The sequence below is a fragment of the Talpa occidentalis genome, unplaced genomic scaffold (assembly GCF_014898055.3).
Source record: "Talpa occidentalis isolate TD23 unplaced genomic scaffold, MPIMG_talOcc4v2.1 talOcc4.17, whole genome shotgun sequence".
NCBI lineage: Eukaryota > Metazoa > Chordata > Mammalia > Eulipotyphla > Talpidae > Talpa > Talpa occidentalis.
This window is the reverse complement of record NW_023601754.1, coordinates 22,326,447-22,342,790: the sequence shown is the minus strand read 5'-3', so window position 1 is coordinate 22,342,790 and position 16,344 is coordinate 22,326,447. Positions and strand designations below refer to the sequence as shown.

Genomic DNA, 16,344 nt, shown 5'->3' with positions numbered 1-16,344 from the left:
TGCTGCAGTGGCTGCAAATACCTTCATAGTGCTGAGACTTAACCCCTTGTGCCACCAGGAAGTCCCCTAGAAATTGAATCTTGAGGGAAATTGCTAGCATGGAAACAATTGGAGCAGGTTTTCTTCAAAAAGCCCATATCAAAAAGACCAGAAACAACAAGTGTTGGTGAGGATGTGGCCAAAAAGGAACTCTTGTACATTGTTGGTGGGAATGCAGACTGGTCCAGCCACTCTGGAAAACAATATCTCAAAATATTAGGTTTCTCAAAATATTAAAAGTGAATCTATCAGATAACCCAGCAATTTTACTTCTAGGTATCTATCCAAAGGATGCAAAAACACAAAATTTGAAGTGATACATGCCCTCCCACGTTTATTGCAGCACTATTTACAGTAGCCAAGCTATGGAAATAACCTGAGTACCAAATAACAGATGAGTAGATCAGGAAGATGTGATATATACACACCATGGAATACTACTCAGCAATAAAAAAGATATACTCTTGTCATTTGTGAACTGGAGGGGTTATGCTAAGTGAAATAAATCAAAAAGAGACAGAGAATTACCAGATGGTGTCACTTATTTGTGGAATATAGAGAAATAATGCAAAGGATCAGATAAAAGCAAACCAATAACAAACCCTAGAAATCTGATTCTAGAACTGAGTGGGAGAGAGAGGAGAAGGTGAGAAGAAAATGGGGAAGAAGCATTATAATGGACTGTGGTGGTGGATGATGGGTACTTTAGTAGAGCATGTGCTGTAGTACCAACACCTGAAGGTGGAGATCCTATACCCCTAAAATACAAACAATTAAAAGAACACCTCGGGGCCTCCTGGGTGGTACAGTGGGTTGAGCGTAGTGCTGTGAAGCTGTCCGCACCCTCCGCAGCGCTGGTTCGATCCCCAGCCAGGGAGAATCCCACATGGCGCAGCAGACCTCTCCTGTCTCGCCCGCTGCTCCCCTCAGCAGTGCTTTCAGTCCATCTGCCTGTTCTGTTCCCCACTCTGTCTCTGGTGAATCCTCTTGCCCTCCCATGACTCTGACCTGTACCCCAGCTCTTGTATAAATAAAATAAATAAATAAATCTTTAAAAAAAGAACACCTCGATTAAAAGAAAAAAGGTGGTATTCTTGTTCCTATTACTTAGAACCCTAAGCTGCTGAGGCCTGATTCTTCACCTTCCCTTTCATTCTGTGAACTATAGTCTTTCCTGCCCATTCATTATTTTTTCTGCTCAAATGAGCTTCTAATCTTTGCAGCTGAAGACTCTTAATGACAAGAGTCTACGATGTCCTGGAGGCTTCCCTACACCTGACTTCATCTAATATCTACCAGAATCCTGCAAAATAAGCACTATCACCTCCATGTCCGCCATGAGAGCCCAAAGGTTCAGTTGCTTGGCCAAGGTGACTCAGCTTTCGAAGCAGCAGAGCGCAGACTCAAATACAGAATTTATGTGACTTTAACAAAGGAGCTCTTTCTGTTCTACCCTGTCCCAAAACAGAGCAAGGTCATGAGCTTCTGGACATCAGGGACTGAGCCAGAGTCACTTCTGATTTTGAAATATTTGTTCTCAACCAACATGTAATGAACGATTGCATGGACACCTGGCAAAGTTTCAAGTCTGCGCTGCTCCAGGCTCAAGCTCTCCTCTTCCTGACTATTCCATGCTCTCCACTGTGGCCCCAATGACACTCATTTTCTGGATCCCCCTGACCTCCTGAGCAGCACAGTCCACACTCCACAGCCCCCAACTACTTGGATCTGTTGCCTATGTGCGTGACGTCTAGGATCCCAGATTGGGGGGACATGGCCACTCTGGGGTCCAGGAGGAAATGCCAGGAGCCCCAGGGGATGGGCAGAAATGGACATCCTCCCCCTGGTCCCCAGCACCATTACCAGCATTTTCACCAAGAGGCTGTTCCAGGGAGGGAACCTGGGCCTGACCCTCTGCCCGTGGCTCTTCTGTCTTAGCTGTGTCCTGCAGCCGGTCCTGGGGAGAAAGCACATGGTGTGGATGCAGGTGGTACTCCATCCCACAGGAAGTGGGGGTGCAGTGAGGTGGAAATCACCTGTGTGGCTTTCTTGAGCATCTTCTGGATGAGTTTGGCATATTGCCCCTTTTTCTGTATTAACTCACTGTGAATTCCTTTTTCACAGATTTTCCCATCTTCTAGCAAAATGATCTGGTCACAAAACTCTAAATACTGGAGGGTCAGAAGAAATAAGGTCATCAGTAAGCACATGAAAAGAGCTTCAACTTCATTATGGAAAAGGAAAACGTAAATTTAAAGCAAGATAAAATGTTACCTGACCACCAGGTTGGCAAAGGTCTATGTTGGACAAGCATGTGTTGGTGGTGACTGGTGACAGAGGGAGCGGTCACCAGTTTGGGGGAGGGGGCATAGGTTGGCACACCCACTTTCAATTTGACAGTATCTGGAGATTCCTGAGGAATCTTGAACCAACAATTGACTCTTAAAACTCTTCTAAGAAAACTCTCAAACGTGTACATTAAGACACAGGTAGAAAGGGGTACACTGAAGCAGTTTTTGGTTGCAGTGAGAAGCAGGAGACAAACTAAATGTCCACCCTCACAAAATAAACTCCAGCATAGTCAGATACAGGAATACCAAAGCACTGCCAAGGCAATGCAGGTGTGTGAGTCAACATGGAATATGTCAAAACAGAAGGATTAGTGGAAAAGACCAATTATCAAAGAACAGGGAAGGTAAAACATGAATTATATATAAAGTTTAAAGATTTATCTTTAAATTATATCACTTTATCATGTGTAGAGAGGCAGACATATGTTGTTAAAGCAGGAAGACATTTCTGGAACAGTGAACAATAGAGTGAGATGAGCAGGAGGCAGGGAATGACTGTAACTGCAAGAGTCTCAATTTATTGTTTCATCCAGGTGATAGTAGATTATTTCCCACACCTTCTCTAGGTCTTAAATGTTTTAGACAAAAAAAAAATAGGAAGAACAAAATAGAAGAGGAAATAATAATAATAATAATAATAATAAATAGCAACAATAGTACTGTTTGGAGCCCAAGGCCAAGTCTGAAAACATAAATATCCAGGGAAAGAGGGAGTCCCGGGCATGGCCACTGCACTTGATAAGAATGCCAAGCTTAGGGAATTCAGCTATGAGGGAATTTTTCCCTTTTTTTTTTTTAACTCCAAAAGCAGGAGCCCATCCATAAAATTTTGAAGATAAATGAAGCCTTAAAATTTGATTTCAATTTTCACCAGCCCTAGCGATCCTTTGCCAACCACCTTTGCCAATCTCTGCAAGTGGAAGGAGAGGCAGTCCAAGTTCCTGGCAACACTTCTCCAGCTTTGGGGGGCCTAGTCTGAGATGAAGGGGAGGCAGATGTGAGGGTCTTAGGGATCCTACTCTGAAAGCATCAGGACTTAAGAATCTACATTATCCATCACTCATGGCCAGGAGGTGGTCACCTGCAGCTGGTGAGTCACCAGGATGACTGTCTTCCCCTGGAGTGTCTTCTTGATGCATTCCTCAAAGACGTGCCTCCCCACATGGGCATCCAGGGCCGAGAGGGGGTCGTCTAGCAGGTAGAGCTCACGGTCAGAGTAGACAGCGCGGGCCAGGCTGATGCGCTGCTTCTGGCCCCCTGAGAGGTTGAGGCCCCGCTCCCCGATCTGTGGACAGGCAACCAAAGATAACCAGTCCAGAGGATGAGCCCAGGTTGGCTGCTCGAATCCGCCAGGGCAGAAGTAATTAACCAAACCCCTCAGTACACACTCCTCATTATTTGACACCCCTGACACTTAAAAAATGTTTTTCAAATATTGTTGAGTAGAGGATGAAAAACTAGTTTCAAGTTCATTTATATTTTATTACTCCTAATTACATACAATTTTCTAAATCTATTAATTTCTGGAAAGGCATATTAAACCTTTAACTGTTTAGATAATTAGAGTCATCATTCATTTCCAAGAAAGAGCAGTCTCCTGTTAGACTCTGCTTTAGATCTCCAAGGACTGTGATGGTGAACTTGTGGGACCATCAGCCTGACTTGTGTAAGACTATTCACACAAACACAATGCTCCACCAGGACAGAGCTGCACAGGCTGGGGTGGGAGGGGAGCAGGTTTGGGGGGCCGAGGGACCCTACTGCTGTCATGGGAAGAGCCACCTTCCACAAGGAGCCTGAGGACCCTGCACAGGCCCCAGCCCAACAGAGCCAGGGCTGCTCGCCTCCCGCTCACCTCAGTCATGTCTCCAAAGGGCAGACTTTCCAGATCCCGTATCAGGGAGCAGCAGTGGAGCACCTGGAGGTACCTGTGAAGGACATGGAGTTGATGGGACAGGAGGACCACAGGCCCTCCAACACACAAGTGTGGGAGTGAAAAGTCTTACATCACATGCAAAGCAATTTGAACTTGATCTTGTGCTTCAGGGTAAACCACTGGAGGGTTTTTTTCATTCCCTTCCTTCTTTCATTTCCTTTAATCTTATATGTGCACTTGCTATTAGAGCAGAACAGAGAGGAGATATGGTGTCAAGCAAGGTAACCTGGCATCTTTGAGCCTCAGTTGCTTTCCTTGGGCATGGTCCCTATTACAGTTTCTTATGTGTTTATTCAAAAATAATTTAGTCATGTCAGTCTCATGCAACATATATATGTTTACATTGTTTTAATGGCACAATTGTGCCATTGCATAGCCGCACCAGAAATTATTATTATTATTATTATTATTATTATTATTATTTTGGTTAGTGATTGCTACTGCTTCTATTTTATTTATTTTTCCATATTTTATTTGTATATATTTTACATCATTCTTTATTTTTGTACAATGCATCCTTTCTCTTCTCAGGTGTAGTCCCCATAAAATTTCCACCATCAGCTCACCCATGCACCATCACCATAGTCCTTCATGCTCTTCCCTCCCCTGTTTTGATCCCTCTGCCCCCCCACCCCATCCCCTGAGGAATGTCTCTGATCTATAGTTGTCTGTTAATTTTGGTTTTTTAATTAATTATAATCATTTTTTTCTAATCCCTTATTTAATTCCCCTATATCCCTCCTGTAAGTGAAACTATGCAATATTTTTCCTTTTCCTTCTACGCCAGAAATTATTTAACCAGTATCCTAATGCCACACATTCAGGTTGTTTCTAATCTCTTGCTACTTTGAACAATGCTGTGTGAACATTCTTATGGGTCTTTGTATTCATGGGTGAATTTTTGCACTAAATGCCTAGCAAGTGGATTTGCTGAGTCATGGTGAGTTTTTACTTTTCAACAATTATATCAAAACCTCCCCCTAGGAGCCCGATCAGTCTGGAAGCAGAGCAGCGACAGGGTGGGAGTCATGTGGCAGACAACTGTCCTGGAAGTTGTGCACAGGGAGAACAGAGCCAGAGAAAACCAGGGCAGGGGCAGTGAGAACAGCTCAAGCCAGCGGTCACAGCCTGGGCCCGCAGGGGAAGATGTCAAAGAGGGGGACATTCAAGAACACCAGTGATATTGAGAGGACAGAGTTGTCCAGGGACCAGTTAGAAGTGGAGGGGATCAGAAAGGGGTGTCAGGTCCCCTGGCTGTACATTCCAGGATGTCATTACACTGACTTGGGAGATTTGGGAAGAATTTGGCAACTAGGGAAGAGAAGCAGGCAGGGTGTGGCAGTGGGGCAAACAGGGTGCCCATGTGTTGGCAGTGGACCCGAGTTGAGGAGCTCACAGGACAAGCAGCGGCAAGGGCCAGGGTGCATCGCTCCAGGTCACTCGCCTACAGCGTTGCGGTTGGCAGTCAAGCAAAGAAGGCCAGAGTGCACCATAGCTGGAAGCTCAGTTGCAAAATGCAGGGCAGTTTTCCTGGATCATCCACTCAAGTGTGTGATTATCCAGTGTTGCCTCAAGCAGGTCAAGCCCGGGGCCCTGGGAGAGAGAGGGGCACAGGGAAGCGGGGCACAGGGTAGGGAGCGGGTGGCCCACAGCCATGAACCTATCCCCTCTACACGGTGTACCCTGCACACCCTATTTGCTTTGCCTGTAGTCTTAGGAATTTAAGGAACAAATTAATACCAAAGAAGTTTAAAAGGAACATTGTTAGACAGGGAGGGTTATTTTGAGCTTGAATAGTCTAACACTTAAACATGAAGCTCCCTGAAAGCAAGTGAGTTTTAATCATGGCCCTATCACACCCTCCCAGCAGTGTGACTTTGAGCAAATCAATATTTCACCTCGTGGGGCCTCTGCTGACTCATCTAGCAGATGGGTATGATAAGCATCTTTCTTTCACAATGAGGTAGAAATATGGTGATGCATAAAAGCGCACCCCCAGCAACTAATAGCAGTTGTAAAATTACTAGTATTAGTTAGGGGTCCCTCCCCCAAACCAGTCTTTACACATTCCATGGCCCTCCCTGCCCTCCCAGAAGCTTACCGGGCCTGGTCGAACTGGCTTCCCATGAGGATGTTCTCCCTGACGCTGGCCCCGATGATCCAGGCCTGCTGGGGGACATAGGCCAGGCTTCTGTGTACCCCCACAGAGCCCTCCAGCAAGTACATCTGCAGTGGGATGAGTATAACCTCAGGACCAGGCCCAGCCAAGACGGACATTGCCTGGCTCAGCAGCCACAGAGCCCAGGCCTCCCCAGACTCTAGGTCCCAGGAGGGTCTACATAACTGGGCCTTGTGACAAGGTCGTGCAGGGCCCCCAGTGAGTCTGAGGAAAGTCTTTAGAACAAGGGGAAGCAGCTGGAGCTAAGTCTGACCAGTTCCTACTGGGACCAAACGCAAGGCTTGGGTTGAAGAAAAACATCCTTTTTTTTTTTTTTTTCTCTCTTATTTCCCCAACAAGCATTTCTTCCATGCCTTTCGCATAAGATGGAAAGTTCTGGGTCATCTCCTTCCATCCCTGGATTAGGCAACTTGGGACAAGAAGCAGAAAAAATTATTACTAATGTCAGGTGTGATGATGGCATCATGGTCAGATGGGAAATGTCTGTATTCTTTCGACATCATGATGAGGTACTTAGTTGGGGAAGGGTCATAGTCTCTGTAAAGTAAAATAGTTCTACAAAATACATAACTACGAGGAAGAGGCAAATATATGAATGTTATCAACTGTTGAATCTGGCTGGTTGGATATTTGGGTCTCTACTGTCACGTCCTTCCTGCTTTTCTGTATGGTAAGTTTTAAAACACACATAAAACCAACAACAGGGGCCTCCCTGATGGTGCAAGGGGTTGAATGTCAGCACTATGAAGCTATTGGCAGCCTCTGCAGCATGAGTTCGATCCCTGGCCAGGGAGTTACCCACACGGCGTGGTAGACCTCTCCTGACTCGCCCGCTGCTCCCCTCAGCAGTGTATTTCAGTCAATCTGCCTGTTCTGCTCCCCACTTTGCCTCTAGTGAATCCTCTCACCCCATGCACCTTTGATCTACACCCCCGTTCTTGTATGCATAAATAAATAAATCTTTATTTAAAAAATTATTTTTGCCATTTTTTGAAAAGTGGATTCTCTTTCTCTGCAGTTGCAAAGTAGTTGGGGGAAGGCCGTCATGGGGAAGAACAGAGAAATGAGCTGCCAGACAGCTGTGTGAGGAGAGGATGGCTACTGACCTACTGATCACACGAGCACATCCCCAGGAGGCAATGCGCTTGGCCATGTGCATCTGGGAGAAGGAACTGAGGGAGGGTTGAGTAAAACAAGGGCAATTGTTAGTTCTCTCAAAAACATAATGGGCAAAGAAAGGAGGGGGAGAGAGAAGCCCTGGAAATGGGACTGGGGTTAAGAACCCCAGGAGGGGTGGTCGCCATAAATGGAAACCAGGTGTTGTGGCCATTTTCAGTTGTTGCTCACTAAGAGGTGTGCAATGTGACCTCAGATGTTTGGGGAAAGAGTTTGGGGTTTGGGGCATCTGGAGAAGGGGTGGGTTGGCAATCCACATGGCTGCAGACTAAGCAGACCTCAAGAACATCTAGAGCCAATGCTGCTGGACATTCAGCTCTCAAAGGCAGGGCAGCTAGTGGCATGTCAGTTTCACGCAGGGGCATCAGACTGTCCCACATGGGGAGAGTCTCCTCTCATCCACCCCTCTTCCCTCTTCCTTCTTCCCTCCTCATTTCTCCCTCCATATTTGCTATACTGTCTTGCAAGGGACAGACAACCCAGTCTAGTTTGTCTTGGTAAGTGATTTTTACCATCATCTTAAACATTGAGACTCCTGGGGCCTCCCTGGTGGTACAATGGGTTGAGCACAGCTCTGTGAAACTGTGTGCAGTTGAATTTTGCAATCACATTTTAGGCTTTGTTCTGGTTTAGTGTTGTTCTGGTTTAGTGTCGAACTGTCTGGGTTCGATTCCCAGCCGGCCAGGGAGCAACCCACATGGTGCAGCAGACTCTCTACTGTCTCACCTGCTGCTCCCCTCAGCAGTGTATTTCATTAGTCTGCCTATTCTGTTCCCTACTCTGTGGGGAACACTCTGTTCTGTTCCTCTCACCCCCCACACACATTTCTGGCCTGTACCCCAATTCTTGCATGCATAAATAATCTTTTTTAAAAATAAATAAATAAATAATAAAAAGAAAGATGAATTCTTGCCATTTGCGACAACATGGATGGAATTGAAGGGTTTATATGTGAAAAAACCCAGGGGAAGAAAGACAAATACCAGATGATTTCACTTATATGTAGATTATAGAGAACCAAAGCAAAGAAACTAACAACACTAAACCAGAACAAAGCCTATGATTGCAGAATTCAACTGACTTTAGTTTACAAAAAATTCAACTGACTTTACAAAAATTGTATTGGTGCAGACCCTTTTGGGGAAGAAAGTGCTGGTGTGACTTCCTGGGGGTACTGAGCTTAGGGGCATATGGCCTGGCCATGGGTAGATGTGCCTGGGCCACGTGTTACTTACCTCCCCCAGCAAGGCCGACAGCAGGCTGCTCTTGCCACTCCCCGTGTTGCCACAGACTCCTAACATCATCCCCTGCAGAGCCAAGGAGGACAGAGTTAGGACTGTATAACCCTCCCACTCACTCAAGCAGGTCTAGCATCTAACCAGAAAATGACAAAGAGGAAAGAAAATCACACACCCCAGTGTCCCTCAGACAAGCAAAGCTCCAGTGGAGTACTGGGTTCAGCCTGCAGAGCTAGGACAGGGCCATCTCAAAAGAGGGGTAACCACAGGGAGAGAGGGAGAGGAATTTGTGGGCAGGTGGGTCTCTGGGGCAAGAAACCCCAACTCTAGTTGACATCTATTGAGCTCTACAATCCTGGGCAACAAATCTGAGTCTCAGTTTGTTCATCTTTAAAATGATCACGAAGCCAGTCTCATAGAATTCATGTGTGCATTCACTCATTCATTCATCCATAGAACTAACATTTTTAGCTAACATTCTAGGGGGGATACAAACCTGAACAAATTAATAATCAAATAATATCAGATGGTGATAAAAGACATAAGTAAAATGAAATTGGCTACTATGATAGAGAGTTGGGGGTTAAAGCAATTTCAGATGAGTTGGCCAGGGAAGGCTTCTTAGCAGCTGTCCTTGCAGCTGCAATCTGAATGACAGGATCCAGACACAAAATTATCTAGACCAACAATGCTACAGGTTGTGGGAATAGCTGGTGCAAAGGTCCTGAGGCAGGAGCCTAGTTGACCATCACAGAGCTGTAGGAGAGTTAGTGTGGGTGGTGCCAAGAGAATGAATGGTGGACGAGGTCAGAGGTGTGGGAAGGACACTAAAAGAAACCTGGGCCCTCTCCTCAGATCAGTGGGAGGTCACAAATTGGTTTGGTTGAGTTGGCTATGTTGTAGAAAACTATCTGTTCACTGAGTGTAAAGAATTGTATAAGGACAAATAGGGAAGCAGAGAGACTAGAAAGGAATTTGCTGAGGAGCTGGGTAGGCATCCTGGTAGCTGGGGCCAGGGCAACGGAGTGGTGATGGTGAGAGATGGCTGGCTTTGGGAGAGAAGGTGAGCAAGCTGACAGGTCTCGTAGGACTGGATTGGTGGAAGGAAGAAGGGAAATGAATCACATTTGACGCCCAGATTCTTCACTGCAGGAAGGATGGTGGTGAAGGAGAAGACAGGGAGAAGGGTCAGAGAGAGTGATATCTGGCTTTGTTTCTTTTGAAAGATTCAGTAGGTACTTAAGAGGGGGTATTAAAATAGACAGGTGATTAGTCTTTTTCCTGGTCCCTTATTTAGGTTTTCTAGATTCCTGCTATGAGTGAGACCATCCGGTATTTTTCTTTTTCTTTCTGGCTTATTTCGCTGAGCATGATACCATCCAGCGCCATCCATGTTGCTGCAAATTGCATGTGTTTCTCTTTTTTGATTGCTGAGTAATATTCTGTGGTGTATATGGACCACATCTTCTTGATCCAGTCATCTATTTTTGGGCATTTGGGTTGTTTCCAAAGCTTAGCTACTGTAAATAGTGCTACAATAAACATAGGGGTGCAGTTGCCCTGTTGAATTAAAACCTAAATATGGGACCAGGAAAAAGACTAATTATAATAAAGTAAAAATCAAAATCAACAAGCAACTATAAACCAGAGACACACTGGGGGAGGGGGGAGGAGGGAGTAGGATCAAAACAAGGGGGGTGGGAATTGTATGGGGACTATAACCAAGAAGAAAATGCATACATTGGGCAAAAATGAAAAATGTAAAAAATATATAAAATAAAATAAAAATGCTCAAAAAAATAAAAATAATAATAAAATAGGTGATTCCAGAGCCCAAAGGAGATTTCAAGGCTAGAGTAAATAGCATAGAGATGGAATTTAAAGCCATGGGACTTAGGTAATTTGAATGGGTTATAGACTTTAGATATTATCATCTACTACTGTTTATATTCATATCTATTCATATCATATCTCATTCGGTATAGGTCCATCTCTATGTTATCATTAGATATTAATATATTTTACTTTCTATCATCAGAGAGCAGAAAGGAGCGAGGTAGAAGGAGCAAGCAGGGAAGTGGCCCTTGCTGACATTCGAAAAGGAGTTAGTAGGGGAGTGCACACAGGACCCAAATTAAAAAACACAGGACGGTGCTTGGCACATACTAGGCACTTAATAAATGTTGGTTTACTCTCCCTCCCCTTCTCCTTTATGTGTCCTGGATCCTTCCAAGAACCAGCACACAGTTATGACTCTGGGTCTTGCTATTACAAAATAGTTTTAGAAAATCAATCCATTCACAGTGAAGTATGAAAGACTCCCTGTATTTGCCCTCCAAGAAAAATTTGCATTTTAAAGGGCAGTTTGGAGAAGGTAGTTACCAGCTAAGGAAGTGATCCTGCACTGGCACAGCTGCTAACCTCCAGCCCTGAAACCCTGGCAGCTGGCCCTGCCTGGCCTGGGAAGGCTACCTTTGATACTGCCAGGTTGATCTTGTACAACTCTGGGCCAAGGCTGCCCCTTCTATCCCCTGTTCTGGGGGCTCCAGGCAGCGGCTGACTCGCGGGCATGCCCTCGGGAGCATGGCTGTTCCCCTCCAGCTCCAACCCGCCATTGACAATTCCGGGGCAGGTCTTTTGCCAGGACAAGGTGGCCTGTTCCACAACGATCGCTTTGCTAGGGTCGCTCAGTGCCTGGACATATGAAGCAGGGCTCTCCTGGAGGAAAAATCTCTGTACAGACACAAAGAAAGGGAGGAGGGATTCAGTTATTCTGTCCAGTGGGAACAGGTTCCCGTTTTATTGGCCCACCTGTTGGGCAGGTCTATGACCCCCTAGTAAGCAGCGAACATCTGAAGAGCCACCACCAGTTAGGTCAGTTTCTGCTGGCAAAAATTCTAAAGGCAGGTTTAGGGTAATTCACTGAAATCAACCATCGGCACGTAATGTCTCTCTACACCTCCATCTCCCTACCTGTAAAATGTGAGTTAATCTTCATTCATTCTAGCATTTAAAAGGGGGTTAAAAAGCATGATCAAATTGAAGTCAAATTATATGCATGGGCCTTCCCGGTGGCACAGCAGTTGAGCCCGGGGTTGCGAAGCTGCCCGCAGCCTCTGCAGCGCTGGTTCGATCCCCGGTCACACCAGGTGAGGGTCCCACATGGCGCGCAGACCTCTCCTGCCGCCCGCTGCTCCCCTCAGCAGTGTACTTCGGTCCTTCTGCCTGCTCTGCTCTCCCCTCTGGCTCTGGTGAATTCTCTCACCCTCCCGCACTTCTGACTGTACCCAGTGCATGTATAAATAAATAAATCTTCAAAAAAAAATTATATGCACATTCCTCTACCTGGAGATAAGTTTTAAAAGAGATCTAGAAAGACACTTATTGACATTTTGAAAGGCAGCTGTGCTCACCACTATACCACCAACGGATTTAATTGATATTTTGGATGTATGATTTATCTCTACACAAAGTGTGTTGAGTGGTCTTAATTCTCTATACTTTTCTGCATTGAAGTTTTTATAATGAGCACACAACATTATAGAAAAACAGAAGCTATTTTCAAAAGAAAAAAAAGAGGTGGTCTATTTATTTTTTTAATTGGCTCTCTGGTATAATGAATTAATTATAATGTTTGGGTCAAGGCAAATAGTCACTGCTGGGAATTGCATGGCCCCCTTTATTCTGTTTAGTTAGTGGGGCACTTGCTTGTTTAGTTATATCTCGTTATATAATGGGTATCAGTGAGACACCACTGAAGCCAACAGCCTTCATTATTACACCTGCCTGTGGAGATGCACAGCCCCGGCCCCTCAGGCCGGGACCAGGTATGGCCCAGAGCCTGGACCGCTGCCAGACCCCTCCCTGCCTGCTCTTCATTTCCCACCATAACAGCATCTCCCCCCTTCCACTCTCCAGGCATATGCTCTCTGATCATCAAGCCGACTCTCTGAATTGTATCTGCCCACTTCTACCCACTCTGCAGATGGGGAGGGTAGGAGAACCCAGGTGCAGTGGAAGAAGGAGAGCAGCAGGGCCCTGACGGCAGTTACTGAGAAGTTCTGGAGCCCCTGAGGCTGCTGACAGTGAAGGACTGTGTGGTGTTACCCAAACATGCCAAGTGTATTCCTATATTCCAGCCTTTGGGCTTTTGAGCTTATACCCTCTGCCAAGTCATCATCCCTCAGCTCGAGTCACCTCTATTGTGTATAGAAAGCAAACTGTACAAAAATGAATAATGATGTTAAATATATATGTAAATATATATATGCATATATTTATGTGTGTATATAAATATATATATATAAAAGAGTCACCTCTACAGAGAGGCTGTCCCTCACCAGCCTATCCACAGCAGCCCCAGCCTCCTCTGCTTGCTTTCTAGAACATGCAGTTCATTGTCCTCTTAGCTCTCCATGTGATTTCAGTGTTAGCTTATTTGATTACTCATTTACTTATTAGTTACCACTTCCAATACCAGATTGGAACTCCCTGAGAGCAGGGGTCCTGTTGGCTCACTGCGGTATTCTCAGTGCCTGGTGTTCAATAAATATTGTTTGAGTGAATGAATGAGTCAGAGATTGCATGCATTTAAGTAAGATTACAAAAGATAGTAAATTTGGGTCACTGAGTTTAAAATTGGTTTTTAAATTCAGGTGCCTCTGGTGGGAAGAAGACCTATGTAAATTAAGTGACCCACTGCTAAGATGAAAAATGGTAATTAAAACACAGCTCCCGCTTTGGAGGTGCAATAGGGCACAGTGGGGTGTGCAGCAAACCGCATGTAAATGACCCCTCCAAACAGGGCAGCTCTCACCTTACTCCAGGTGCCCAAGGAAGAATGTGAATCAAGTGTTGCCAGGTTTCCTGATTATTCAAGAGAATTCAGAAATCTGAGTTTTCATATAAAATTTCTCAATTTTTACATGCAAGTAATAGGTTTGTGTGGTTTTTTTTTAAGGTTTGTTTTGTTTTTTAATGAAAACACTAGGGCAACCCCACACACACCTGGAGAGGGTCAGACACCCTCTCCAGAGCTCTCAGGTCCTGCAAGTGAGCCTGATCCTTCTGTCAGCCCAGCCCCACACCAGCCCGGGCACAGAGCTCACTGAGTTAGTCAATCCCTTCACCTCGGCTGGACTCTGCCTTGGCCAGGGGTCAAGTCCCGAACAAACTGGGGCAAATGAACACCCAGGCATGAGGTGTGTAGCCAGTGCCCTGGCCACTTACCTTGAACCTCTCCATTGCAGATTCTGAGTTGGTGAGGCCTTTGACTCCGAAGGGCACAAAGAACACTGAGAGCCTCAAGGAATTCAAGATGGCCATCGTGGCAAAGGCCTAGGTAAGGAGGGGAGGAGGTGGTGAGGGTTGCACCTCTGTCCAGCTCCCTCCACACATTGAGCCCCAGCTCTGAACCTCAAGCCACAAAGCCACGCCCTGCAGCTTCCAACAAGCAGGTGCTTCACTTGCCAGAGGCTAAGTGGCATTTAGGGGAGACTGGACAGAAAGGAGAAAGGGTGCTTATCTTAAAGTCTGAGTCTGAAAGCCACATTCCTGTTATAGCTTAGCCCCTGGGTAATTCTAAGCAGTCTGCTTTCCTGCTCCCCCTCCCACCACCACAAGCTTCCCCATTAGCATAGGGGCAAAAATCCTAAAGTTTGCCGAGGAATAAAGTTGGAGAAACACTGAAGATTCACATGTAAGTGAGCTTTGTACTATTATGTTTGTACTATTATGTACTATTATGATTGCTGTTAAGATCACAGTTATTTTTCTTTTCCTTGCATGTTCTTTTCTTGTACACAAATCTCCCTAAGCTTCGTGCTTAATCTTCATCTCTCACTTTTTCTGGGAGAACTTCTGAGAGTATGGTGAAGCATTTCGGGCTCAGGATCCCAGAGGTGACCTCCCGGAGGTACTTGGGGGGGGTGGTCTTCTAACCCAAGGCTCATCTCCATCCCTTTCTTCTTCCAGGTTAATCTGAAGATAAACTCCAAAGGAGCAGGAAAGCTTTGTCCAGACTGATGCTAGCTCAGCAAGATCCTAAAGTCCCATTAAAAGCTTTCCATACAGGAAGTCCTAGCCAGAGCAAAAAGACAAGAGAAAGACATCCAAGGAATCCAAATAGGAAAAGAAGAAGTCAAAACTATCAACATTTGCAGATGATATGATAATATACATAGAGAACCCCAAAATCTCCACAGAAAAACTAATTCAACTCATCAATCAATTCAGTAAAGTGGCAGGAACAAAATCAACACGCAAAAGTCAGTAGCCTTCCTATACATAAACCAATAAATCTGAAGAAGAAGAAATCAAAAAACCACCCTTTTATTATTGAAACAAAAAAAATCAAATATTTGAATAAATTCTAACAAAGAGGTAAAGGACCTATACAATAGAAAACTATAAAACACTGTAAAAGAAATAGAAGAAGACACAAAGAAATGGAAAGACATCCCCTGCTCATGGATGGAAGAATAAACATTATTAATGGCCACTCCTACCAAAAGCAATATACAGATTCAATGCTATTCCAATCAAAAATCTCAATGGCATTCTTCAAAAAGAAAATAGAACAATTATTGATGAAATTCATATGGAATCACCAAACCCCGAATAGCCAAAGCTCTACTGAAAAAAGAAGGAAATGGAGGCATCACACTACCAGACTTCAACTATACTACAAAGCCATAATCATCAAAACTGCATGGTATTGAACAAGAACAGACATACAGACCAATGAATCGAATAGAAAATCCAGAAATAACCACAGATTTATGGTCAACTAATCTTTGACAAAGGAGCAAAGACTATGCATTGGAGCAAAGAAAGTTTGTTCAATAATGGTGTTGGGAAAAACTGGGTCGCTACATGCAAAGAATGAAGCTTGACCACTACCTCACACCATACACAAAAATCACTTCAAATGGTTAAAGATCTAGACATAAGACCTGAAACCATAAAATACATAGAAGGAAATATAGGCGAAACACTACGGGATTTGCACATCAAAGACATCTTTACAGACACATCACCAAAGCAGTGATAGTGAAGAGAAGATAAACAGCGGACTACATCAAATTAAAGAGCTTTTGCACAGCAAAAGAGACAATAACAAAAACAAAGAGAAACCCCACCAACTGGGAGAACATTTTTGCACCCAACACTAATGATAAAGACTGATCACAAAATCTGCAAAGAGCTGATGAGACTCAGCAACAAACAGAAAATAATCCAGTCAAAAAATGGGCAGAAGAGCTAAAAAGAAACTTCTCTGAAGAGGAAATGCAAATGGCCAACAGACATATGAAAAAATGTTCAACATCACTTGTAATCAGGGAAATGCAAATCAAAACTACCATGAGATACCATCTCACACCAGTGAGAATGGCACATATTAAAAAACTAGCAACAACAAATGTT

At 44.7% G+C, this 16,344-nt stretch overlaps 1 protein-coding gene across 1 annotated transcript in view; it reads right to left on the bottom strand.

The window, feature by feature from the left end:
• ABCC11 (ATP binding cassette subfamily C member 11) overlaps positions 1 to 16,344 on the bottom strand; it is a 59,556-nt gene that overhangs the window by 29,851 nt on the left and 13,361 nt on the right. Inside the window, exons 9-16 of the mRNA XM_037518076.1 lie at positions 14,149 to 14,256; positions 11,392 to 11,652; positions 8,917 to 8,988; positions 6,428 to 6,552; positions 4,246 to 4,318; positions 3,472 to 3,675; positions 2,076 to 2,210; positions 1,903 to 1,996 (exon numbers count right to left, since the gene is read on the bottom strand). Coding sequence (XP_037373973.1) covers positions 1,903 to 1,996; positions 2,076 to 2,210; positions 3,472 to 3,675; positions 4,246 to 4,318; positions 6,428 to 6,552; positions 8,917 to 8,988; positions 11,392 to 11,652; positions 14,149 to 14,256 — 1,072 coding nt within the window. The remainder of the gene's footprint in view (positions 1 to 1,902; positions 1,997 to 2,075; positions 2,211 to 3,471; positions 3,676 to 4,245; positions 4,319 to 6,427; positions 6,553 to 8,916; positions 8,989 to 11,391; positions 11,653 to 14,148; positions 14,257 to 16,344) is intronic.